The sequence below is a fragment of the Brassica oleracea genome, chromosome C3 (genome assembly GCF_000695525.1).
Source record: "Brassica oleracea var. oleracea cultivar TO1000 chromosome C3, BOL, whole genome shotgun sequence".
NCBI lineage: Eukaryota > Viridiplantae > Streptophyta > Magnoliopsida > Brassicales > Brassicaceae > Brassica > Brassica oleracea.
This window is the reverse complement of record NC_027750.1, coordinates 11,629,551-11,655,006: the sequence shown is the minus strand read 5'-3', so window position 1 is coordinate 11,655,006 and position 25,456 is coordinate 11,629,551. Positions and strand designations below refer to the sequence as shown.

Here is a 25,456-nt window from a genome sequence, read left to right as displayed (position 1 = left end):
TACAGAAAGAAAGCTTTACTAAATTGGAGTACTCATTCTCGTTTTCATATATCCACATAGAAGATGCAAATAAAACTGATATCCTACAGACTACCTAAACTTTCGAGGACAGTTCAAATGACTCAGTATCGATTTTAATCTACTAGAGTTTCTCCATCAACACTTATCAACTCCTCTTCTTATTCTTATTCTTCTTCTTCCTTGACATACTTGAGTTTCTTGAGGAGCCATGAAAGTCACACAATGACTTGGAGTGGAGTGAAGCAAGTTCTCTTACACGATGTAGTATATCCTTAGGGATAGTGCGACCCGCTGACCACCGTTGTTTTTCTGCACCCTGAGAATTCACAAAACTGTATTAAACAGAGAATTTCTCAAAACTTGAACAAAAGGAAAGAAAAGAAAAGACAAACCTCTTCATCACCATTATGCTTGTTACTGTAATTCAGTAAATTACGCCATTTATCCTGCATAATAAGTTTGAGGAGAAGAAAGCTGAGACACTAATCACTACTAAAAAAAGGAAGAGATTGGTTTTGATGAGGTGGATGGTGAAAAAAGATACTCTGATATCAACAGGCGTGCGGTGCGATGCGGAGTGAAAGAAGAGGTTCTTTATATCAGTCCATTTGCCAAGACCAAAGTGAGAGATACCATCAAGCAACTTCACCACTTCATCAATAGTCCACATCCTCTGATGCTTTCTCCTGTCACTTCTGCTTTTGGATTTGATTGTTGTTACAGATTTGTCATCTTCGCTCTCAGATGAAGTTATTGGATCATCAGATGACAATGTACTCTCCTTCAATAATATCAGGTTCTTAAAATTAGATTAACAAAATAATGTGAAAACACTCGGATAGTCTTAGAGAGTAATGCAAACCAGAGGTTCTTTCCGAGGCCTGAAGTCATAAGACAAACAAGACTTTGTTTCACCGAAAGACTCTAAACTGCAACATTGCAAAATGGAACAAGACAAGCTTCATTAGTAAATCTGATTTATGTGGGATTATAAGAATGGAACAAGACAAGATTTTACCTAGTACAACGGGTGTTGAGCAAGTTCTTGTTTCGACTCCTGCCTCGTCCAACCCAAGAGCCTAGTAGTAAAGTGGATAGTGGTTTCCTGTCATCTTCTGACTCATAAGAAGACCAGTGCATCTCGTTTGAGTTTGTTGTAGCAAAACCATCTTTAACATTTCCACTGGATTCAGCATGTGGAACAGCTGTTTCTTTTGACCACTCGGAGAGTCCGATGCTTCCACTAGGAGAATGAGATTCTGTGCTGAAGGTCATAAGACCATAAGGTTCACCATCTAATTCAGATACTTCCTTCTTGACTTGTGTTTCTGCAAGTAAAGTTATCGAATAGATTGTAAAAGTGTGTAAACCACGTCCGTATTGCTCAGAGAAGCATTGAGATGATTAAAATCACATAAGATTTTACCTGGAAGGAAATGGTTGGCAGTTGAAGGAGGATGGTGAGATGCGTAGATATGTTCCACGTCCTCAACTTCATCCAGAAACCCATCAAGAATCTACGAGATGAGTTATATAGCAATATAAGGATGTTCGTTAATTTTCATGAATGGCCAAGAAAGAAAGCATGTAATGGAGAGGAGAACACATACTTCTGGCTTTAAACCTGCTTCTCTATCTTGCTTGCTCCAAGGATCTAGACCACCTTAAAGATAAAATGAAAGACAGCTCCGTCATGAACCAATCATACTATACACTCACTCACAATGTTACAAAGCATTCAAGCATTAACAGAATTACCATACTCATCTGGGAGAAAGCTAAAGTCAAGTCCAAGTGAAAACTCTTCCATCTTGGAGCTTATTAAGCCCATATTCTCCATACCAAGGCCTAAGAAACTATCCACGGCGAAATTGTCATGCTTAGGTTCCATAAAGAAGCTCTTCATGTCCTTCATTGAATGGCAAACATTCTCATCAACAACCTAGCAAGATAAGCGATGTATGTAAAATAAGAAAAAATAAAGATGGATTAGAAGTCATAAAGATACATTCATTCAAATGCACAAGTGAAGAAGAAGAAGAAGAAGAAGAAAGAACATGTTCTCACACTGTGACACTTGAATCCAGCAAAAGTTTCAGGAGAATAAGGTCTCGGGTCCATCCCAAAAGGAGGCACTATTCCAGTCCAGTCCATGTTTGTTTCTTACACTACAAATATTCACAAAGTACATACAGGTCACAAGTAATCGAAAAGAACGCTACAATGTAGGTTCCCTATACACCAACCTAGCTTGAAATTTTCCTAATCCATATAATACTAAAATACTAGTAAACAAATACACAACAAGACTCATGTTCTCTCAAAAATATATAAAAAAAAAAACATGACTTTTTGCCTCCAGATTGAAAAATAAAAATAAGAACAGACATTTTAATAGACAAGATATCTGTCGGATTATCTTTTACGATAAACACAAAAATCGAAACTTTGAGAGCAGCTACAAATTGTTTATTACAGTCATCAACAAATCGAATGCAATGGAAAAGAGAAAGAACAAAAAGATAATTACCTAGAAAGTGGGCCACTGACACATACACATACACAATACTAGAAAGAAAAAAACAAATATTTAACTGGTAAAAAATCTCAGCTTTAATTAACATCCTTAAACTCAACTCCTAATCAGATAAACATACATTTGCGATCTATCAGTAAGAGAATCTAAGATACATACTAGTTAAGTATAACTGTAGAGGAGATCATTCAACATAGAATCTTGAGAGAGACAGAGAGAGGAACACTGACGGAGATGATGAACTGCGACTCTTGTGCTGGACGAGTGTTGTGCGGATTCCAAGAGCTCTATTTAATGAGTTTGAAATCCAAAAGTGGCGTAAGTCATAATATAACGTGCGTTTCAAGTCCGCAACTACGACAGGTGTTCTTCATGAACGTTTATCCTCTCACTCTGACTCGGTTAACGGAAAAGTTTGCGGATTCCTTTTAACGCCGTTAAATGATGATTATAAAGATAAACATGGGCTACAAGGCCCACTGTTCACTTAGTGTACGGTAAAACACTTGTCGTTTTCAGGAAACTAAAAGGATCTGTCTATTCGTTGCCGTTTTGGTTTTCCAGACACACAATCTATGCCGTTTTGGTTTTACAGAAATAAACTCCTTGCCGTTACATCAAGATCTAAAGAAAGTCGCAACGAGAGTAAAAGAGTGAAGACTTATTAGGATTGGGCTTGGACGTTAGGAGGAGGAGGATCTTCACCAGAAATCAACCCTCGGATCTTAACATCATAGTATACTTCTTCCACTCTCCTTAGGTCATATTTCATACCTGTCAAAAAAACATTATGTTCACCACCATCTCATACTTAGCTCTAAGTATTACTATATATATCATACAATTTGGAAAGAGGTAGACTTACTGTCGAATTTCTTGCGAAGAAAATCGTTCCTGAGGTTGAGCATGCGGAAGGCTGCATGAAGATCCGTTAAGAAGTTCATCACCTTTCTCGGGCAGTCATAGTCTCCTGCTGTTACTCTATTCACCACGTACCTAGGCTGCTCCAACATCATTTGCATATTTTAAGATTTTCACTTTTTGAAAGGTTTTCCTAAACCAACTGAGATGATGGTTAATGATCATACCAAATCGTTTGACATGAAGCAAATTCCTGCAAATTTTTACAAAGAAAAGCTTGAAGATCAGAATATATATTGGACTCCCAGCTAGACCCATTTACAAGTTCTTTATAAGAAACATACCAGTCAGATAATCTTCTGTCTCCAGTCCAAACTCCAAACTGTTCACTGAAATATATAGATATATAATGAAGTGGAATTAAATGAGACAGATGATTTGACCAACATTTGTTTTGCTTATTTTCATCAAGAAAGGAACGTAATTAGAAAAGATTTCTACTCCAGATTTGCAGTAAACCCACATAATGAAAACAAACCTAGGCATCATCATCATCCATTGTAAGGATCAATAACTCAATAGTTGTGAAAAATCATATCTTAAGGTTGTCGTGACAGCATGGAAAGAGTAAATCTGAGATCAAGAGACATACACCCAAGTTTTGCTTCAGCTTCGGCATGCACAAGAAGAGTTCCAGTTTCTAGCCAGTGCATAAAAGCAAGCTGGGAGACCACTGCCTGCGTCTCACTCCTCCAGTCCCCATGGTACCTAATAAAATCACAAAAACCTTCATCACTAACTAAACCATTTCAAGAAACAAAACTCTTACCACATGTAGAAGCTACTAGATCTACCTATAGTACTGTCCAGGACACTTCTGAAGGATCTCAGCAAGCCGACCGTAAAACTTCTTCAAATCATCGATCTTTTCTTTAGCTTTCTCGATAATCTCTGCTCCATCAACAGAAACAGCAACGTCATTAGTAACAAGTAACAACCATACAGCTTCAAAGTGAAAACCTTTAAGCACAAAATGTCAATGCGTGATTCAAAGATCCAATCTTTCCTCAAGAACAAGTACACAGCTCGTGTCCGGAGACAAGCCCAGAACACCAAGTGACGCCAAGATTCATTCTTTCCTCAAGAACAAGTACCCTGAGCAGTACTAAATCATTTACCGGGAATGGGTCGAGACTGGTGAACGAGAAGGAGGTTAGCTTGAATGAGCCTCGTGGCGGACTCAATCTCCATAACCACAGCGCGAATCTGCTCTCTCAAAGCTGCAGACTCTTCGAGCTGAACGCGGAAGCTCTCGAACTGCTTCTCGAGCAAATGAGACTCCGGTGGAGGGACCTGGTCATCTCCTGCCGCCATAGGAATGTAGAAAGAGGAAGAGGAAGGAGTTGCTAAGAATCGACGGCGGAGAGGAGAGGAGCGAGGAGGAGCAGCGTGGGTGCAGGAGTAGAGAGGGAGAAGATGGAGAAGGGAAGAGGAGATGGGGTTAGGGTTTATCAGACGAGACGCTGTCAAGTGAACGCTTCGGTACGCTGAGTTCATCATTTCTTATGTTAACTTGCGCCGCTTCCTTTTTTTCTCTTCTTTATGAACCGTAATGAAAATAAACCGGAACTACTTAACCAATCCAAATCGAAATAATATACATGTTTACATTTCAAGTCTTACTTTGTACCGATGTTTTTAAACCCGACCCGGATACTGAACCGGACGACTTACTGGGTTGCTGGATCACTGGGTCGACCGCAGTTGAACCGCAGATTAATAAATAAATTAATTTTATTATATAATAATCTATCAGCTATATAAATAAAAATATAGAAACTAAAGTTTAATATTTTGTAAATGTTTTTTAAGAAAGTAAAATAATAGTTTGGATATGTATATATATTTTATGTTTAAAAACATTTAGAAAATAATTAACTTTAGTTTTTATATTTTTATTTTCATTTGACATACAAAATATCAAAAAAATAGTTTAAACTATTTAAAATTTCTCTAACAAGGTAAGATGTATGACATTTAAAAAAATCAAGATATAAAATTTATAAATATTTAAATGTGTAATGTGAATAATAAACTAAACTTCAAATACAAAATAAACCAAAAGTAAAAGATCATTGTAATAAATTGTCAATAACGAAAATAAACTAACACCAAATCACATCAACTAATTTTGGTTCTCTCTACCATCGTTCATTTCATTTTCTTCAGATGGCATAGTGAAATTTTCATCAAAATCTAAAAATTACAAATATAAAATTGAAAAGGGAAAACCTAACTTTTTTTTAATCATCACCTAATTTCTTAATTGGAAATTTATAATATAAAACATAATCTAAAAACATAATTAAAAACTAAAAAATGAAGTTAAAGTTATTTATTGGTTCAACCGGTATCATGTTCCGGGTTTTATTGGGTTTTTACGGGTTTTTGTGGGTTTCTAAATATTGGATTTTTCACAAAACCCAAACCGGATTTTTTCTGGGTCACCGGGTTTACCGGTTCAACCGCGGATCCGGGTCGGATTTCAAAACACTGCTTTGTATTAACAACTCAAAAAGAATAAATCATTTAATTAATGATAATTTTGTATGTTTTGTGTGTACAATTTTTGGAAATTTTGTTTAATGATATTTTTTTGTTTTGGTTATTTCACCAATTCTCCCTAAAAAGAAATTACACCCTAACCAACAAAAAAATAAAACACCATTCTCTCTCTTCCTATCTCTCTCTAAAAATTTAATTTTTACTTTTGTTTTGGTTATTTCACCAATTCTCCCAAATATTAATTGTTGACAAAAAAAAATCTTAATACTAATTACATTTTGGGAAATTTGGGCCTTACCGTGGGTTTCCTTCTTTGGGTTTAGGGAACAAAAATTTGGACCCTGGAGTTCCATGGCAGCAGCACGAGAGAGCTTAGAGCATGTTTAGTGCCTTATCTGCTCGTCATGAGTTTATGATTCGTTGTCCTTAGCCATTCAATGGAAGCTACGAGTAACTTGGTTTCTTCATCTCCTTACGTTTACGACGAAGACACATCTCAAAAGCGGCTTCTCTTCTCCTTCCTCTGGTATACACACTTGTGCCTTTGCTTCTTCTTCTTTACAATTGCTAAGTCTTCCCATTGATTTGACATGGCTCCTCACAATGTTTCTTGATTTTTTTTTTCGAGAATAACTTTTGTGTTAGCCCTTTCTGATGTGTGTTTTTTTTTGTTGATGAGAATTTTGCAGTACATGAACAAATTAAACAGCAACTCCTGTTATTATTAACTCACGTCATTTAGCTTCTCTATCTCGACATTTCCCTGCGTCTGTTCTCTCACAAGAGCCACGAGAAGAGTCTACGCCTCTGTCACTTGCATTAAGAGAAGACAGAACGTCTCAGGTGCGTTTAATAGCACTCGTATTCTCTTTAATCATAAAGTTTTCAACTTTCTAGTCTATTATTAAGTGATACCGACCCTTATTTGGTTCCTTGAAATTTCAGCTGACTCTGGAGAGGAGGCAGTTTGATGAAGATGAGAAATTTGAACAGCAGTTGCTTCAGTCTGCTGGTTTATGGAATTTGTAATGTCTCTTTCTCTCTAAAGTAAAATCTCACTCATCCTTTTGATTTTCTTAATGATGTAACCTTTTTTTCATTTTTGCAGGTTGACATCTCCTTTAACAGCTGAAAAGCAGTTGCCAACAGTTATATCTCCCTTAGAAGACGCGGAGCCGCCTTGTGATGCATGTGGTTGCACTAGCTCGCAAGGCTTTATCAGCTTCAAAGCAAGCTACTGCATTGTTAGCTCAAGACTCTGAAGCACTTCCATATAGGCTGCTTCTTTAAGCCTTGTTTGTCTATCTCATCTTCAGTTTTGCTATAAACATTTCTGTTTTATGGATGTTGGTTATAGCTTTTCCATGTCCTTACCAGAAGAGCGAATCCAAGAGCCTACTGGAGAGACGAGCAAAGAACAGAAGCGCTCCAAAACCAAACAGCTTGGACAGTGAGGTTTATGTTCCTCAGAAAACTAATGCCAAGAAGAAGATGAAACAAGGGTTTGATACTGATGATGCGCTCCAGCTCTTCTTGTGGGGACCTGAGACAAAACAACTTCTAACTGCTAATGAGGAAGCTGAACTGATAACACATATACAGGTTTCATGCTTCACCCATTCCCTGTGTCCTTGGAAGCTTTTCCCTGATGCAAACTTCTGCAATCTTTTGATATAATCAGCATTTGATAAAGCTGGAGAAGGTAAAGCTAAACTAGAATCTCAAAACGGCTGTGAACCAACGTTAGGAGAATGGGCTGAAGCTATGGGACTAAGTGGTCCTCTCTTGAAATCTGAAATCCACCGTGGCAGAACCAGCCGGGAAAGGCTGATCACATCAAACTTACGTCTGGTAGTCCATATAGCTAAACAGTATCAGAACTGTGGACTCAACTTTCAGGACTTATTGCTGGTTAGCTTCAAACAAAACACATTGGTCTTGTCCTCTAAATAGAGTGATCTAACTTGTGAGCCATATCTGATGATGCTTCCTTATGAAGGAAGCATGGGGCTAATGAAGAGTGTAGAGAAGTTCAAACCACAATCCGGATGCAGATTCGCAACTTACGCCTACTGGTGGATTCGACAATCCATAAGAAAGTCTATTTTTCAAAACTCCAGGACAATCCGTTTGCCAGTAAGTACACTCTTGCTAGGGAAATGTTAACACCTTTCCAATGTTAAGGAATTGCTAGGCTATAACTAGAAGCTCTAGGTGGAACCTAGGCGTTAACTAATTATTGATTTATATACTAGATTGCACGGGTACCCACTTGGGTGCCGTCTCGCGTACCGGGTTCGCCAGGGGGAAGGGTACGGCTGGGAAACGTCCCCAACACATGTGCCGTGAACCCGGGACGGCATCACTAACCGGGGACGGGTTTGGTCTGAGACCGGAGACGTCTCGGGAATTTTCAAGACAAAAGAGACGTATCTATTTGATTTTTGGTGTTACGAAGTGTAAACGTTAAACCATTCCATATTTGTTTTAAATTGTTTCTATTAATTCTGAAAGTATTAAAAGATGTAATAAAAGATGTTGTTTATCAATAATAGTCTCTTAGTCGTTTCCACTTCCACATTAGTCTCTTCCACTCCCATCTCCATGTCTTTCTCTTCGACTCTCAACCATATTTCTCTCTAGTGACAACGTAACTTATATTATAGATTTCTCAAGTGTCAACCATATCTCTCTTTGTCAGCAACAAGACACAACACGTAAGAAGTTCTTGTCTCTTTCTGATTTTAGTGTTTTGTTATTTATTTTGGTTCAAACGGTTTGAATTATATTTCATTTATACAACTTTCTGATTTTTTTTTCTGTGTTTTCTGTATATGAGCATATGTGACTTCTTGTGTTTCTGATTTACTTGTTGTATCATATGTTTTCTACCTGTGATTTTAGATAGATTAAGAAGATGAACTCTCAAACTGAAACTGTCAACATTGGTAATGGATCTACCAATTCATCAAGTGAAAAAGAAGAGCCTCCACTATGGAATTATGTAACTAAACTAGAGAAGCTAGGAGCAACAAGAGGAACATGGAGATTTAAGTGCAGTTTTGTTAATGAGATTCGGCAAGGATCATATTCTAGAGTCAAAGCGCATTTACTTGCACTGAAAGGGCAGGGGATTTCTCTCTGTAGAAGATCAACAATGGCTGACAAGATTGCAATGCAGAAGTTGAAAAATGAATTTGAGCTGAAGATATCTGAGTCGGAACGTAGAGCAGTTCATTTACCGTGTGAATCTCTTTCTAAGAAGAGGAAATCTTGTATTTCACCAATCGTTGCATCATTTGGTATTCAAGCTAGAGATCAGTTGGATCAAGAAATTGCAAGGATGCTTTAACAGGAGGTGTGCCATTCAATCTTGCAAGAAATCCTAGCTATCATCGGTCTCAGTTTGCTGCTGCCAGCAAACTCGATGGGTATGTACCTCCAAGTTATAATAAACTCCGAACAACTTTATTGCAGCAAAAGAAGAACAATGTTGAGAAGTTGTTAGTGCCACTGAAATCGACATGGAAGGAAAGAGGGGTGACGATTGTGAGTGATGGTTGGAGCGATCCTGTAAGAAAACCTCTGATTAATTTCCTAGCTACTTCTGGAAGTGGTCATATGTTTCTCAAGGCTGAGAACTGTTTCGGTGAGGTAAAAGATAAATTCTTCATTGCTAAATTGTTAGAAGAAGTTATTCATCAAGTGGGTGATCAAAACGTTGTACAAGTCATCACTGATAATGCACCAAATTGTAAGGCGGCTGGAGACCTTATCGAGGGGAGGTTTCCTCACATCTATTGGACACCATGTATTGTTCATACTCTCAATCTCGCTTTGAAAAATATTTGTGCAGCAAGGAATGTGGAAGCAAATCAAGAAACATATGAGGAGTGTATACTGAAATTCATGGAGATGCCCTTGCAATAAAAAACTTCATCATGAACCACAACATGAGACTAGCAATTTTTGGTGAGTTCTGTCCGCTGAGATCACTTAAGGTTGCTGATACACGGTTTGCCTCAATCATTGTGATGCTTAAGAGATTGAAGCTTATCAAAAGGGGTCTTCAAGCCATGGTTATAAGTGAAGAATGGTCTACTTACAGAGATGATGACATTGGGAAAGCAAGCTTTGTTAAAGAGAAGATTGTGGATGATGGCTGGTGGGAAAAGGTATCTTATATTATAGATTTCACAAGATCTATATATGAGATGCTTAGATTTTGCGACACCGACAAGCCAAGTCTTCACTTGGTATAAGAGATGTGGGATCCTATGATCGAAAAGGTGAAAGCTGAGATTTACAAGAGAGAGAAAAGCGTTCAATGTCTGAATTCAGTCCCTTCTACGATGTTGTTTATGAAATTTTGGTGGCTCGCTGGATAAAAAATAACACTCCCCTACATTGTCTAGCTCATTCTTTAAATCCAAAGTATGATTTTAAAATTTTAATATATGATTTATCATTTCATTTTTCCTGTCACATGTATGTTTATATACATGTTCTGTATTTTGTAGATTTTATAGTGATGATTGGCTGAATGAAGATTTGGCAAGAAAAGGTCCACATAGAGATTCAGAAAATTTACATGAAAGGATAAAGTGCTTTCGAAGATTGTTTCCAAGCAATGAGGATCACATGAAAGTTATGGAGGAGCATGCATTGTTCTCGATGAAGAGTGGTCCTTTTGAAGATTTAACATGAATTTCAGTGATGTCTACTATGGATCCAAAAAGTTGGTGGGATAACTTTGGTGTTCAAACTCCTCTATTCTAAACTTTAGCTTTTAAGTTATTTGGACAGCCTAGTTCATCTTCATGTGCTGAGTGTAACTGGAGTACTTACTCATTCATTCATTCACTAAGAAAGAACATGTTAAATTCTAGTCGTGCTCAACAGTTGGTTTTCATCCACAACAACCTAAGATATCTATCAAGGAATTCTCATCAATATGAAGCTGAAAAGACCAAGATGTGGGACGTTGGTGGAGATGGATTTGATTCTACGGAAAATGTAGGATTCTTGGAGTTTGCTGACCTTTCACTAGATGAACCGGATTTCAAAAATGAGTTACTAGATGATTAGCTTATTCTGTTGCTGTTTAGTATTTTGATCAAGTGTGTTTGCTACTGTTTCTGTTGCTGTCTAGTATTTTGATCAAGTGTGTTTACTGTTGTTTCTGATGTTGTCTAGTATTTTGATCAAATGTGTTTGCTTCTGTTAAAACTTGTGTTTCAGATTTTAATATTTTAACTTATGTATATTATTATATTTTCTTATAATTTGGTTGTTGTTTCTATGTCGTACCCGTATCTAAATTTTTTAAGTTTGTTGTTTCCCGTCCCCGTTTCATGTAACTGTTCCCATCCCAGGGCTGATTAGTTTATATATATATATAAAAGATATTTTGGGTTTTGGGTTTAATTATAAAATTATTTTGAAGAATTATTAAAATAAGATATAATAAGATATACTAAACAAAATAAATTAGACAAAATTATGGATTTAAACTAACATTGTTGTTTAATTTAACATATTTATATTAATTTAGTTCTATTTAAATCACAATCGATTTAGAATTGTTTAAACCGCTCTGAGTCGAACAAATCGGATTTAAAGAGAATCACTTTGGTTAGGAGCGATTTGCTGCCTAGGCTCCCGCCTACAGATATTTTTAGAACCATGGATCTTTCTCAACTAGTAGATGATAAAGTAAGAACTAGTATAAAACCTACTCATGTTAATACAGGAGAACGTGTACATGCTACTAGGCAAAGTATCATAAGCCAGAAAAACGTGCATCCAGGAAGGAAACTACCGTCCTAGTAAAGAGCAACTCGCTAGCCACGTTGGTGTCCAACAGAGAAGCTGGATAAGCTTATGTACAATACAAGAACACCTCTTTCAATGCAACAGCCCATTTGGTCTGATCAGGACACCGCTTTTCAGGTAAAACCCTTATAGAAGATGTTACTTTAACCCGAGTACAACATGTTAAAAACAGTTTACTTCGTTTATAGGAAGTAACACCAGACAGTGGGATTGAAACACCAGCAATGAGCGTGGGGAAACAGATAATGAGGAACCATGTAAGGAATCTTTTCAACGTACTGAGTCTGAGTCCAAAGGAGAGAAGGATCATCAAGCTGAGATTTGGGATTGGTGGTGGGAAACAGAGATCGTTGTCGGAGATAGGAGAAATTTATGGACTGTCTAAGGAGAGGGTAAGGCAGCTAGAGAGCAGGGCATTGTACAAGCTTAAGCAGAACATGAACAGCCATGGACTCAGTGCTTATGCTGATTTTCTTGTCTAGCTCATGGAGACAATAGTTTTTTTCTTCTATTAATAACAATATGGTGTGTGTGTACAAAATAATATACTCAATAATATATACCTTTGATGATAGTGTTTTCTTGGATAAGAGTTGTATCCAAGATCCACTTTCATGGTTACATTGATTTTTTAATGATTTTAAAAATTCAATGAATTGTGATAATGCTTGTTTAAATTATATAAACTGGAGCTGCTTTATAATTTACTAACTCAATAGCATGTTTTGATTTGACTAAAAAATGTACTATATTAATATCGAATTTATAAGAATGAATATATTTTCTTGTAGATCCGTTATAAAGCTTTATAGAATACTTTCAACAATATAATATCGTAAAATATTACACCAAAAACAAAATATCTTAAAATATTAGCGTCTAATTTAATTCATTACAAATATACTGGTGGTAGAAGAATGGGTATATATTTTCAACCATTTTGAGGTAGATATGCTATATATGTTTATATCCTATTGCAAGTTCTCTGAGTGATTTATAACTTTTGAATTGTCTTCTGACGCAACATTTTCACATGTTCATTCTACAGTAGAACACCCCCGCATTTATTCTAATACAAACAAATAGAAATGAATGAACTTTAATTTTTTAGTGTTCGTATACATTTTCATGATATTAAACTTCCTCTGAAAGTCTTCTGAAACTTACGAGCTTTGAAATTTTCTGTTGGCTAGTTTTATTATACTGTTTTTTTTTTTGAAAAATCACTACAAGTATATTTTGAAATGATAAAGTTGCTCTCTACAAATTGGCTATTAGCATGTTTGAACAACGTTAAAAACAATAATGTTATATACATTTTTGGATAGCCACATATATATTATTTTCTTTATAATAATTAGAGACTTGACATCCACAACCAAATTAATCTTTACAGAATATGGTTGATAATGCTGAAAGCAATAAGCAACATAAATAGTATATTGTTGAAATTGTGTACTCTGAGCTTTTTTACATGTATATTTTGAAGGTGCAATTTAAATTTGATTCGTAAATTTTCAGGAAAAGCGTGTAAAGGTAATGTAGTACGAACCCAATAAATTGCAATGAAGACAACAGTTGTAACAGATGGTAGGGTTCGGCTTACACGGACGACCACTCACGTTCAGGCGCATGCCAATGCGGCAATTGCCTCGAACATTAATTAGCTCAATCTTGATTTTACATAGATGTCGACAAAAAATATACATTAGATGTCTACCAAATTAAATAAATAAATAAACAAAATAAATTTCAACTCTGCATAGTGCTTGTTTCTTTCCCTTACGACATAACATAACAGTGTATCTCAATAGTGTTTTTGTTTGATCTTTCATAGTCATACATGGTTTGCTTTGTATATAGTACATCTGTTTGATCAGTTTTTTTTCCAGAAATACTTAAATGGGTTATTTTGGTAAAAACTAAATACTCAAACTGATTTTAAATTAACGTTCAAATTTTATATCAAAATGCTAATATCATATACTATATGTCAACTACTTTGAAGTTAGTGACATTATTTTTTATTTTTTTTTGAATAAATGCTTTCAAATTAAAAAACATAAACTATTACAAGATAAGACTATAAATCTTATAGTTGGATAAAGTTTGCATGAAACAAGCTTCATGAATCATTGAATCTCAACCTATGAAACGACAAAGGTAAAGACTAGAATAACCAATAAAGCAATGAAAGACAATATCTAGTGATAAGAACCACGGCTACGGCGACCCCGTTTTCCTCTCCCTCGATTAGTCTTCCATTCCATATCTTGGTATTTAATAGGAAGTTTTGTCTCTCTCCCACCTCTTGTCAAGCTGAGCGAGCTGGATGGCTCTGTCACAACTTCATCCACATCACCTAACACTTCGAACCGAGAAGGACTCTCAAATGCGCAAGGGTTAGATGATGTGGTTAAGGGATCAACAACTAAAGTTTCACAAACCTTAGTGTTGGTAATGATTGATGGAGGAGACTCCATAATAGGTGTTGCAGTGGGAGTAGATTGTGAATCTACTAATATGGGCAAAGTGGTGACAGAGTTTGGCGAAGCAGTGGAGTTCTCCTGCTCTAAAGTAGGTTGCAAAGCCGGAGTGATTTCAAGTTCATGTACGAGACCTTCAATCTTTGTAATATGCTTCTGAGGCTCACTATAATCTGGAGTTGGAAGAGAGAGCTTTGCTTTGGGATGTATTTCATTTTGATGGATAGCTGCTGAAGATGAGTCAACATTATCCTTTTGCTGAAGGATATCAATATCCACTACCGGGACCTCAGAACATGTGTCTATAGAATCATTTTAAAGCAACCTCAAAAAGAATGATAACTCATTCTATTTTTGTTTGATTTAAGTTTCCTTGGTTTATTCCTAACTAGTATAAAACAAAAAACATACAACAACTTAAAAGTCTCCAATATTTTGGAGTCAAAGGATGCAATTTAAAATAGTTTTTAATATCATGCAAACATAAACAAAGTAAATACTCACCGCGTTTGGATGGCTTGGACCTTAGTAAAAAACATACTGTTGAGTTTTTGACAAAGATTGCCCCCTCAACTTGACAACTATATACTAAACTCTCCATATTTGTGTCTCTTCTACTAAATCAAAGCTCATAAGCAGAAACCTTCAAGCTCTTCCCTTTCCTGCACCTTTTTTTTTTGTTTTTTTAAGAGTTTTTGGCACTAGGAGAGAAGAAACAATCAATGGCACCAGAGGAGAATAGCACGTGCGAGCCTTGCAAAACGTTCGGGCAAAAGTGCAGTCATGTCGTGAAGAAACAAAGAACCAAGTTTTATATTCTACGCCGTTGTATCGCTATGTTAGTCTGCTGGCGTGACAACAACCACGACCGCAACGACTCTTGATTGCTTCTTTTTGGATAAATTATTTTCCTTTTCTACTTAATTATTACTCTATTTTTTCTTCTTTTTTTCGCTCGAAAGAAATGTAATTTAGTAGTTTTTCTTGCACTTACTCATTGTGTCATTATCTGAATTCAAAATCCACATAATGTATGTCAAGTTCTTTTGGGTTATCTGGGGTTTTCATCTTCATAGTTTTAGAATTAATATATGCATATATCTATGTGCATACGTAATAGTTAGAGTAGTTCCTTTTTTGGTTGCAACTTCATCTTACTTTTTTTTTTGAAAAGGAGAGTGTTTAGTTTAGTGATACACCATTAAAGTAAAATTTCTTTATGTGTGTCAAAGGCAACTTCATCTTACTTTTTGTCATACTTGAAGACCAGTATACAAAACAACTCTGCATATATGACTAAGATTAAGAGGACCATATATTAATTTCCTCTGGCAAACTTAAAGACATTAATATATTTCTCGTTTATATAGCATTTTATAAAAAATTACGTAGCATCAACCGACTTTAGCTATAAGTATACATTTTAAAAAGAATATTGTAAGAAGGCAAAATCGAATCCATGAACACGCACTTGATTACGAGATACATCACAAACTGTAGCAATTTAATTATATTTTGTTAAATTAATTACAAGCAATTTATACATCACCAAATGTGCCAATTCATATGATATTTTGTTTAAAATTCATAATATGTATTGCAGAATTTAAATAAGAAGAAGGGTTATTTTACAAATTACAATTTTGTAATTCAAGAATTATTTTGAGGGGTTTTTGTAAAATAATTGGACACAAATCGATGACGTATTTTCTGCCAAAGCAATCAGCGTGAAGCCCTAAAGTACCGGAAATAGATGAAACGTGGGGAAATTCTGGCCTTTTGTATATATATATTGTTTATTTTTGGCCTTTTTGCATATTCAAAATTTCCTTTTGTTAATTTAAAAACTAAGGATTAAAAAATATGTTTCAATATTAAGGGTCCGAATGGTAACCGCGGTTTTGATAATATAAGCGGTGTGGAATTAGAGTGCGGTACGGTGCAACTGCGGTTCATGCGGTTTGCGGGACAAGTGTGGATTCCATAAAAAAGTAATGCGGTACGGTGCAGCTGCGGTTCATGCGGTTTGCGGGACAAGTGCGGATTTCATAGAAAAGGTAGTGCGGTTTTGATAAAAATAATGATGTTTTGATAGAAAAAAATAATGTAAAAAATATATTAATAAAATTTAAAATTGAATTTGTTTGCTTAGTAATAATATCATAATATTTTAAAAACCAGTAACTAGATAGAAATAATATAATATATAGTAAATATATATTTTACATTTGAATTTAGTGTTTAGTGATTAAACTTATTGTTAAGTATTTATAGTGTAGGATAGGTTTATGCATGGGCAAAAAATGAGAACCGAAGATTCAAACATGAACAAAACCAAAATAAGTGAAATAGAAACTGAAACCTTTACATACTCAAACGGTTTCTATATTATATATTTGAAATAACTGGAACCGAACCGAGAACAAAAAAGATACCTGAATATATCAAAATATTAATGATATATAATATAACTAAAGTAGCCGATATTTTACTTGAATTACTCAAAATAAACGAACCGGAATCGAGATGAAATGGGAAATGATTTATTTTGGGTATTTAATGGTTCCTAGTTTTGGTAATTTAATTTTGGTATTTTCAGTTTATATGAAATAATTTAATCATTTTATAATCAAACTGACTATCGTTTATGTATTTTATGTATAATTATTTTATGATTATATTTGAAAACAATAAAATAAGTTAAAAGTTATAAAACATTTTTAAAGTAAATCATTGATAAAATTATCAGGAATTTAAACTAAAGAGCATATTTAACATGTTACTTATTAAAGTATATGGTGTTAATAAAGTGTTAATAATTAATTAATTTTTAAATAGAAAAATGTTGTCGACTGCGGTTTGTAAATGGATCGCTGGGTATAGGTTGATTGTAAAATGAGATGTGCGGTCCTTTGAAAAATGTACTATTTCGAAAAACGCGAACTATTCTTTTTGTTTTATTTGGAAAAACGCAAATGGTTAGAAAAAATGATGATTGGTAACATAAAGCGTTTTTTTTTAAAAGCTAGCATGAAATACGCACTCGGCTGTAGGGCTGGGCATTTTATCCATTAGATTTGATTCGACTCGTTATTCGTTTCTATTCGATCCGAAAATTCTGGATATCCGTAAATTTTCGAAGCAAAGTAAATACTAAAAATCAATATCTGTTTAAATTGAAGCAAATCACAAATATTAAAATTTTGAGAACCGGATATCCGATCCGATCCAGCAATATATAAATATATGTATATCTTGATTATATTTAAAGTTTTTAATGTATAAAATTATATAATTATTATTCTAACATATGATTTGATAAATTATATTCACATTATTAGTTATAGAAAAGTATTACATAAAAGGAAAAAAACACATTTATGCCAATTATATTTTTTTTCTTAATTTTTTTGTTATTATAATTGTTAATTAAGTTAAAAAAATTTACAAAATATGTAGATTCACTACTTCTTTTAATTTTTATCATATATATATCATGCAAAAAATTATTTTACAAAACAAATTTGTATCAAATTTTTAAGATTATTTGTATTAATGAAAACATATGAGATATTCGTAAGTATTCGTAAGTATCCGCAAATATCTATTTATTTTCTGGATATCCGTTTTTCCGAATATCTATATTTTTCCGAAGCAAAGCAAATCGAAAAATTAGATATTCATAACATACGAAAAAATCACAAATACCTTCAAAAACTCGGATATCCGATCCGTGCCCAAGCCAACTCAGCTGTATAAGTTGATTGGTGACAACAACGGTTTTCAAGAAAAACGCAAATGAATTCCGCGAATTTAATGCTTCCATTCATTACATAAATCACTGAATGAGAATAAAAATAGAAGCTGTCTCATATTCTAAAGATAGAAAAATTCTCTGCTTCAGAATAAAACACATCAAAATCATCATCAGGTTCGGAATCATCGCAGATAGACTCCGTCTCTTCTGCAAGTGATAATCTTGTCCTTTCTCTATTCCCTGGCTAGATAGTCGCAAATGACTTTTCCTTCAACAAATAATTTTCTTAAGAAATTATGTATACCTTTAGCAAAAAAAAAGAAAAGAAATTATGTATACATTCGAATGTTCTTTTGCTTAAATTTCTATGACTACTATACAATATTGACGCTTTTCGGTAATATATTAAATCGAGTTGATACTAACTACCCATTTTCTGCTATATTAAATAAGGGGACCATGTAAAACTCAAAACTAGCGATTGCGAGTGCGGTTGCGAGCGTTTGTGAATACGGGTGTTGCGGTTTAAAACATTATTAAAAAAATTGTATGACGTGGTACATCGGTTAAAAATTGGTGTGTTTGCGGGATATTTACGACTGGTTAACTACCAAACGCAACAGTGGTTAAATAATAAATTAATAATATTTATATTTTATATAATTATAAAAATATTAAAAATCATACTATTATAACAGATATAAAAATTATATTTATAAATTACACTATTAATTTTTTTTAAAAAATTATAGAAAATACTTTTGTTTTAATAATATAAATTAAAATATTATATATATTTTAGTATTTATATTATTTCAATATTAAATTTTAACTAAATATTTTTATTTTTATATGTATATGGTTAAAAAAAATATTTTATCCTCTTGCAACGCAAACGCTAGTTGTAACCACCTTTTAAATTTTAGAGGTTCAAAGAGATTTGTAGCGATTTATAGTGTTTTCTGTAATTGTTGCAAAACGTCAACAACCGCTACTAACCGCAAAAGTTGCATTTGTTGGTGTAGCGGGGAAACAACAATGAAACGTGAATAGTGAATATTATCAAATTTACCACGGAGTTTTGTTATTTCTATTTGAAACGTGGATGTTTGAACTTTGAATTTGGATAATGATATACAACAATGACATCAGTATAAGCCACTAGATGGTCATTTATCTAGAAGTTCATGGATAGTAAAACACCTGAATATACAATTTAATCAACTCCATCTACATTCCATGCATATAATTAATTATTTTACTTATAACATAACCTATTAATATTTTGTTGACACAACAATAACATCAGTATAAACCACTAGATGGTCATTCATCTAGAAATTAATGGATAGTAAAAACACATAAATATTCAATTTAATCATCAACTCCATCTACATTCCATGCATATACAGATTAATACTTCACTTATAACAAAACCTATTAATATTTTGTTGACACAACAATAACATTCGTATAAACCTAATTTTATAGAAGTTAATGGATAGTAAAACACATGAAAATACAATTTAATCAACTCCATCTATATTCCATGCATATACAGATTAATCACTTCACTTATAACATGGCCTATTAATAATATGTTGACACTATGGAATTAGAAGCAAACTTTGACACTATGAGAAAAGAAGCAAAACTTAGTGATGCATTGCTGACACACACACGCAAAAAAAAAAAACTAAGAGATCATATTACTTGATTTGTTGAGGGTAAAAGACAAAATTAATTATTCTCAGTGACTGCTTTGAAGTTTCAAAGGTAACCTCCTAAGTGATGATGACAAAAACAAAAGAAAATGATGACAAAAACAAAAGAAAATGATAATGTTACTCAACTAATGATAGTTAAGAGATTATTCAGGAAGATTGTATTTTTCCACACGCTAACAAATCATTTAGTACGGCTGCAAACTCTGGATATATACTGAAAATTTCCAACCATGGAATCGAAAGAGAGATAATGGAGTAACAACATTGACTGACGCAATGAAGAAATAAAGATGGAGAGAACAGAGATGGAAAATAATTCTGAAAAGAAGTTCAGTACGACCTATAAGAGCCCACGTGGTCTTAGTCAAATTCATTCTATTATAAAACCAAAAAAAGACTGGTAGGTGAGTGATCTTGTAGATACATTTTTTTATTGCATTACACTTCTATTTAAAATGTTGATCTTAAAACTATTTTGAATTTATGAACAATTAGAGAACAAAAGTTTTTTTTTTTTGAGAATAAAAGTTACGATAAGAATCTTAGTAAAACCAACAACGATATCAGATTCGAGGCTACGAAATGACTTTTATTCAATAAAGTTATATTTATTTGCAGTATATATCTAGTAGAGTTTATAGTGAATAAATTGAAAAATGAAAAAAAAAACGGATCGACGTAGAGTTAGCCGTAGAGCTCTAAAGTATTTTTGTTACAATATGAACAAATCAGTTCCCTCTTCCTTTGAGTCTCTTTCACTTGTTTGGATAACTTATCATCTCTTAACATAATCAGCATATCAAGTCTTCAACTTGGGCCAATCCACTTATTATCCATAACTTGAGCCAATCCACTTGTTGTTTCATTTCAGACAATGTCTACGTGACAATCATAATGCAGTAACAATAAAATACACATCCACTTAGTTTGCAACCACAAAATACACATCCACTAATTTTGAATTTATTTAACCGTTGAGTTACTTGTATTTTCTGTTGCCAGATCAACTTCCATGAAGGAGACATGGGTGACCTTTGATTGGATTTTGCAACCTATCACCTAATTCATATTATCATCATCATTATTAGGTACTAGTTTAATATTTGTCAATATGTTTGAGCAACGACAAAACATCTTAGTGGATTCCCATTTTGATTAAATAGACTAATTGATCATTCAGATGCATGATATTACTTTAAATAAATTGATGATATTTGTAGATATTTAATACCGGTTCTCTAATATTAATTAAATTCAAAAAATTCCAAATACATTTTTAGGTAAAGACATACCTTTTTGAAAACTGAGGCTAAACGATAGAAGATAGAAGATGTTTGGCTTCTTTTTTTTTTTTTGGTAACACAGAAGATGTTTGGCTTATTTCATCTTCTTTAGCCCCGAGTGATATAACTTCTTTACTTTATTTGTATTGTCGCTTTCTTAACATCTCCCACTAGTTCATCGTTACGTGAGACCTAATATTTGGCCATTTGGGTCATATGCTTAAAAAAAAAAAAAAAAAAATTGGGTCATATGCTTAAGAAAGCGTTGACGATAGCATGGGAAATCAGTTTTCTTGTTTATTTTATTTTCTCTCTATTGCGACAAGAAGTGATCATCAGTTTGGCAACACGTACATGTACACATGCAATTATCTGCCTATAGAGGAGATTTCCACGCTACCCGCAACATATGTTCTTGTATTCTTTATGATTAAACATATATCACGGTCTTGAATGCGACCATAAAGGCTGCTTTCACGATATCTATTAATGAATTTCTCGTCAAAATATTCGAATTACATCACTTCAAGCCTAGTCTTTTACGTACTCGCTATCTTCAAAATTTTAATGTAGAAAATAGATATCTTAGGAAAAGAGAACTTTGATGCCGTTATCGCATGTATTTTATGTGGGTTAAGTTTACTCTCAATACCAATATAGTATATGAGGTGTCAAACCAACCAAAAAAAAAAAATTCAAACACTAAAAATTTAATGTATTTTTAATAAGTGTTCTCAAAGAGTTTATAAATTACTCTAAATCAAACAGATGAATACCAAGACAAATAATCAAAAGCTTTTAGTTTCAAGAAAATAAAATAATCAAAAGCTTTTAATCAATGGTTTAAAAGAGGACCCATGGGCTTTTAAGCATTTGATCTCAGTTGAATAAGTTCGAATAGCATATGATTAACGCTGAAATGGGTGTGCCGGTTTCATAGGTAAGTTTTTTTAATTTTTTTTGTCTGATTAAAAAAAAAATTAAAAGGCGCATTAATCGCGGGTTGCCACGTGTCAGTGGGATCCGCAAATAGTGCAAGAAAAGAAAAAAGATCGGTCTTTATTTTGTGGTTTCGGTGACCGATTTCTCTTTTTGGTGGGACCCACCCAATATTTTATAATTTTTCCTTAAGGACCCTATTGCTTAGGAGCTCTGGTAATGCTGTTCTAAGTTAAGATAGCAAGCGAGCAATCATCAAAAATCCTCAAGTCTAGAACACGGAGATAGATCTATTCTTTTCTAGGACAAAGATCTCTATGTAATCATGCATTAATCATTAAATTTCTTTGGTCTGATCACATTCAAACATATATTTGAAACAAGTCTAATAATTATTTAGTAATCTTAACATTAAATCCATTTTGTTAGTCAAGTTAGAGCATAACTAAGTTCATTCAACCATTTTAACAAACACTTTAAGTCATAAAACCATTTAAAATCTAGATTGAGAATGATCAAATCCAATCTAGCCATAAGAACACTTAGATAGCAAGGAAACATGTAATCTAACACTATACATTTTACCCTTTCACTCAATCAGCCTAAATCAGCATAGCCCATAGATTCAAGAGGATGTCACAAATCATCTTGGATACACTTTAAACTCATGATAAGTTGAAGCATAATCAAGCTTTAAAAGGAGATAATCACAAAGTAAACACAAGAGAGAAAGTGGTAATTGCATAAACTTCAAAGATCCAAAAGGTGATTAAGAATACGGCCAACTCTAGCGGAACCACTAGGTGATTTTTTTTGGTCTTCTGGTCTTAACAAATACTTACTATTATATTCCTTTTTACTATTATATTCCTTTTCATCATTTTACAGTGTTTTTTCTAGTTGCTGCAAAATTAAGTAAAGCATTAGTTTTTGTTTTTGAGAAACAAAGGCATTTAATTATTCAAATGAACGAACTAATAAAGGAACTTTAGGTTTATCAATTTCAAAAGTTTATCAAAAGTTGCCATTTTTTAATGTTCCAAGCTTTAGTTTTCGTATATATACAATTCAAAGTCCATGTTTACATTTACATAATGGAGCAACCGTTAGGGTTCTCGTCGCTGAACATTCCAGGAGGCGCGTTCATGTTAGGATGCGAGTATGGCACGTAACTCTCACTCATGTAATTGTATCCTGAACCTGAATAACTCTCTTCTAACGAATACGTCTGACTGTACACGTGTCCTTCTTGCAAATACATTGGAGCCGTCGGATACGAATATTCATAATAATCCATTTTATTCACCATCGCCACCGGTGTACCTCCTCCACCGCCACTTTCCTTCTTCTCAACGCCGTCTCCAGTCTCTTTCTTCTTCTCTCCGCCGTCTCCAATCTCTTTCTTCTTCTCTCCGGTGGCTTCAGCTTCTTTCTTATTCTCACCGGTGCTTTCAGCTCCTTTCTTGTTCTCTCCGGGTTCGTTTCCTTCCTTCTTTGCTTCACTAACTCCGGAGGCAGGACCTTCTTTGTTTCCTGCGGTAGGAGCAGCAGCTTCTGTCTTATTATTCTCGGCGGCTCCGTCGTCTATTGTGGCCGGAGAAGAGGTTCGACAGTTCTTTTGAGTTTCTTTGTGAGGAGAGGCACAAGTTCTTTAACATCCACAGTTTCAACCCCTGTTTCAAGTTAATAACATAAAGTATTTAGCATCATTAAATTTAGTCTTAACTTGGAGGTAGGAAAAAAAAATCAACTTCGTATGTTTATTAATCTCCCTACCTTTGATTTTCAATATTATTTTATTGATTTTCTCAATACATCCCTCGCAATGTAGTCTGATCTTTAAAGCCACCAAGCTCTGAACAAAAACAATATAAAGCCAAATCAGTTATACATACTAGTTTCTTGTTCTACTTTTTATTAGTAGCTACTGTAAAATAATAATGATTAAATCCATACCTCTCTGGGAGCGGCCGGAGGAGGAGGAGGAGCCGCTGCCTTATCTACACCGTCGGATTTCTTCTCTCCAACGGCGGTGGCGGCAGCAGCAGATGCGTCTACTTTGAGCGGTAATGGTGGTGGTGGGTTGGTAAGTACCACCTTTCTCTTCATTTTTTCCTCCAACTTCCCCCGGAGTTTCACCGGATCGATCTTTCCAACCACTGTGAGCTTGTTACCACTCATATCCGCCGTCACATCTTTCACTCCGTCTAAGTGCTTCACCATTCGCTTGATCTTCTTTGCGCAGCCTCCGCAGTGCATATCCACTTTGTAAACAAAGGCGGAGGCAACAGCCACGGCGGCCGGGGCTTCCGTAGAATCTCCTCCAGCGCTATTTGGCTTGTTGTCCGTCGTCTCAGTAGCGACTACGGTGGCTGTCTGCTTCTCTTGTTCAACTTTGGCACCTTCTTGTTTCTACACAAATAATTAAACACATGCATCAAGAATAGTTATGATAACAAAAATTTCAAAATCAAGCCAAAAGAATAATAGAAAGCCACTGACTGACCTCTCCCATTCTTGGTTGGAGATAAGGATTTTTTTTTGAAAGAAAATATTGTAATTGAAGGATTATGAAATGTTTGAACGAGAGGGAGTGGAGGCAAATGTGTGTGTGTATTTATAGGGAAGAGGAAAGTTGGTTTGTGCGAGGGATTATTGTTATTATATTGGGCAAATCTCCAAAATAGCACATTTCTAAATTTATATCACAAAAATAGCATTCAAAAACTAAAATGACCAAAATAGCACCTTTCTAAGTTTATTTTTTGAAAATTTTAATTTTTTTATTTTTCAAAATTTGAAATCTTATCCCTAAAACCTCATTTCTCCACTCTAAACCCTAAACCCTAAACTCTAAACCCTAAACTTTAAACCCTAAACCCTAAACCCTAAACTCTAAACCCTAAACCCTAAACCCTAAATCCTAAATCCTAAACCCTAAACCCTAAACCCTAAATCCTAAATCCTAAACCCTAAACCCTAAACCCTAAATCCTAAATCCTAAACCCTAAACCCTAAACCCTAAATCCTAAATCCTAAACCCTAAACCCTAAACCCTAAATCCTAAACCCCACCCTTTAACTCTAAACCCTAAATTTGTGACTTTTGATAAAACATTAAGTGCTATTTTTGTGACTTTTGACTTTGAGTGCTAGTTTGGGAACAAAAACTTGATTTAGTGCTATTTTTGTCTTTTTCTCTATTATATTTGTTACTGAATATTATTTTATGGTTTGATGTTACATGATAATATTCATCTTCATATAGTATGATACTATACATGTGTGTATTTGTTAGGGGCTGAGGTCAGCGACAGTGTGCGTTTGACTCTCGTTTGACACAAGTGAATGAGTGATGGTAAGAGACACGAAGGCACCTAGTTCCTGAAAAATAATATATTAATCTTACGCTAGACTTTGATCGCCCGGATGTATTTTTAAAAATAT

General features: G+C 34.3%; 4 protein-coding genes, 1 long non-coding RNA gene and 1 pseudogene across 11 annotated transcripts; 3 read left to right on the top strand and 3 right to left on the bottom strand.

Annotated features, from left to right (window-relative positions):
* On the bottom strand, positions 1-2,900 carry LOC106328095. 4 transcript variants are annotated; one of them, XM_013766459.1, is made up of 10 exons: positions 2,717-2,900; positions 2,089-2,189; positions 1,780-1,930; positions 1,632-1,684; positions 1,448-1,538; positions 1,040-1,349; positions 884-950; positions 566-802; positions 414-467; positions 1-337 (listed from the first exon to the last, which is right to left on the bottom strand). In XM_013766459.1, exons 2-10 carry the CDS (start codon positions 2,173-2,175, stop codon positions 167-169), a joined length of 1,221 nt encoding a protein of 406 aa, XP_013621913.1. In that variant the 5' UTR covers positions 2,176-2,189; positions 2,717-2,900; the 3' UTR covers positions 1-166. The 4 variants fall into 4 exon arrangements, with proteins under 4 accessions (XP_013621913.1, XP_013621911.1, XP_013621914.1 ...); XM_013766457.1 differs by having other exon boundaries at positions 1,780-1,963; positions 2,717-2,898; XM_013766460.1 differs by having other exon boundaries at positions 2,788-2,891.
* A 150-nt stretch (positions 2,901-3,050) lies between these two features.
* Positions 3,051-5,014, bottom strand: LOC106328096 (translin). The gene is made up of 7 exons (XM_013766461.1): positions 4,597-5,014; positions 4,273-4,369; positions 4,071-4,186; positions 3,763-3,807; positions 3,646-3,671; positions 3,423-3,558; positions 3,051-3,331 (listed from the first exon to the last, which is right to left on the bottom strand). Exons 1-7 carry the CDS (start codon positions 4,976-4,978, stop codon positions 3,222-3,224), a joined length of 912 nt encoding a protein of 303 aa, XP_013621915.1. The 5' UTR covers positions 4,979-5,014; the 3' UTR covers positions 3,051-3,221.
* Positions 5,015-6,359: 1,345 nt separating this feature from the next.
* LOC106332775 lies at positions 6,360-8,536 on the top strand. Of its 4 annotated transcripts, none has more exons than XR_001268172.1 (7): positions 6,360-6,509; positions 6,673-6,826; positions 6,929-7,008; positions 7,092-7,278; positions 7,361-7,585; positions 7,665-8,119; positions 8,239-8,536. It is a non-coding gene; the product is annotated as an uncharacterized LOC106332775 (long non-coding RNA). The 4 variants fall into 4 exon arrangements; XR_001268173.1 differs by having other exon boundaries at positions 7,092-7,585; positions 7,665-7,894; positions 7,987-8,119; XR_001268171.1 differs by having other exon boundaries at positions 7,092-7,585; positions 7,665-7,894; positions 7,983-8,119.
* Positions 8,537-11,762: 3,226 nt separating this feature from the next.
* Positions 11,763-12,300, top strand: LOC106329880 (RNA polymerase sigma factor sigF, chloroplastic-like). The gene is made up of 2 exons (XM_013768489.1): positions 11,763-11,935; positions 12,007-12,300. The coding sequence occupies exons 1-2, from the start codon at positions 11,867-11,869 to the stop codon at positions 12,298-12,300; spliced, it is 363 nt and encodes a 120-aa protein (XP_013623943.1). The 5' UTR covers positions 11,763-11,866.
* A 2,646-nt stretch (positions 12,301-14,946) lies between these two features.
* LOC106334244 lies at positions 14,947-15,233 on the top strand. Its single transcript, XM_013772549.1, has one exon. The coding sequence runs from the start codon at positions 15,027-15,029 to the stop codon at positions 15,186-15,188; it is 162 nt and encodes a 53-aa protein (XP_013628003.1). The 5' UTR covers positions 14,947-15,026; the 3' UTR covers positions 15,189-15,233.
* A 7,803-nt stretch (positions 15,234-23,036) lies between these two features.
* Positions 23,037-24,583, bottom strand: LOC106332889 (annotated as a pseudogene).
* Between the last annotated feature and the right edge of the window lie 873 nt (positions 24,584-25,456).

Excerpts from the sequence above, each read along its gene's own strand:
- LOC106328095 (XM_013766457.1), bottom strand. The coding sequence starts at position 2,175 with ATGGACTGGACTGGAATAGTGCCTCCTTTTGGGATGGACCCGAGACCT. Across the intron at positions 1,685-1,779 it reads CTTTCTCCCAGATGAGTATG|GTGGTCTAGATCCTTGGAGC; the intron begins GTAATTCTGTTA and ends TTTATCTTTAAG. Across the intron at positions 803-883 it reads GGCCTCGGAAAGAACCTCTG|GAGAGTACATTGTCATCTGA; the intron begins GTTTGCATTACT and ends ATATTATTGAAG.
- LOC106328096 (XM_013766461.1), bottom strand. The coding sequence starts at position 4,978 with ATGATGAACTCAGCGTACCGAAGCGTTCACTTGACAGCGTCTCGTCTG. Across the intron at positions 4,187-4,272 it reads TGTCCTGGACAGTACTATAG|GTACCATGGGGACTGGAGGA; the intron begins GTAGATCTAGTA and ends TGATTTTATTAG. Across the intron at positions 3,808-4,070 it reads AGCTGAAGCAAAACTTGGGT|TGAACAGTTTGGAGTTTGGA; the intron begins GTATGTCTCTTG and ends TATATATTTCAG.
- LOC106329880 (XM_013768489.1), top strand. The coding sequence starts at position 11,867 with ATGTACAATACAAGAACACCTCTTTCAATGCAACAGCCCATTTGGTCT. Across the intron at positions 11,936-12,006 it reads ATCAGGACACCGCTTTTCAG|GAAGTAACACCAGACAGTGG; the intron begins GTAAAACCCTTA and ends CTTCGTTTATAG.
- LOC106334244 (XM_013772549.1), top strand. The coding sequence starts at position 15,027 with ATGGCACCAGAGGAGAATAGCACGTGCGAGCCTTGCAAAACGTTCGGG.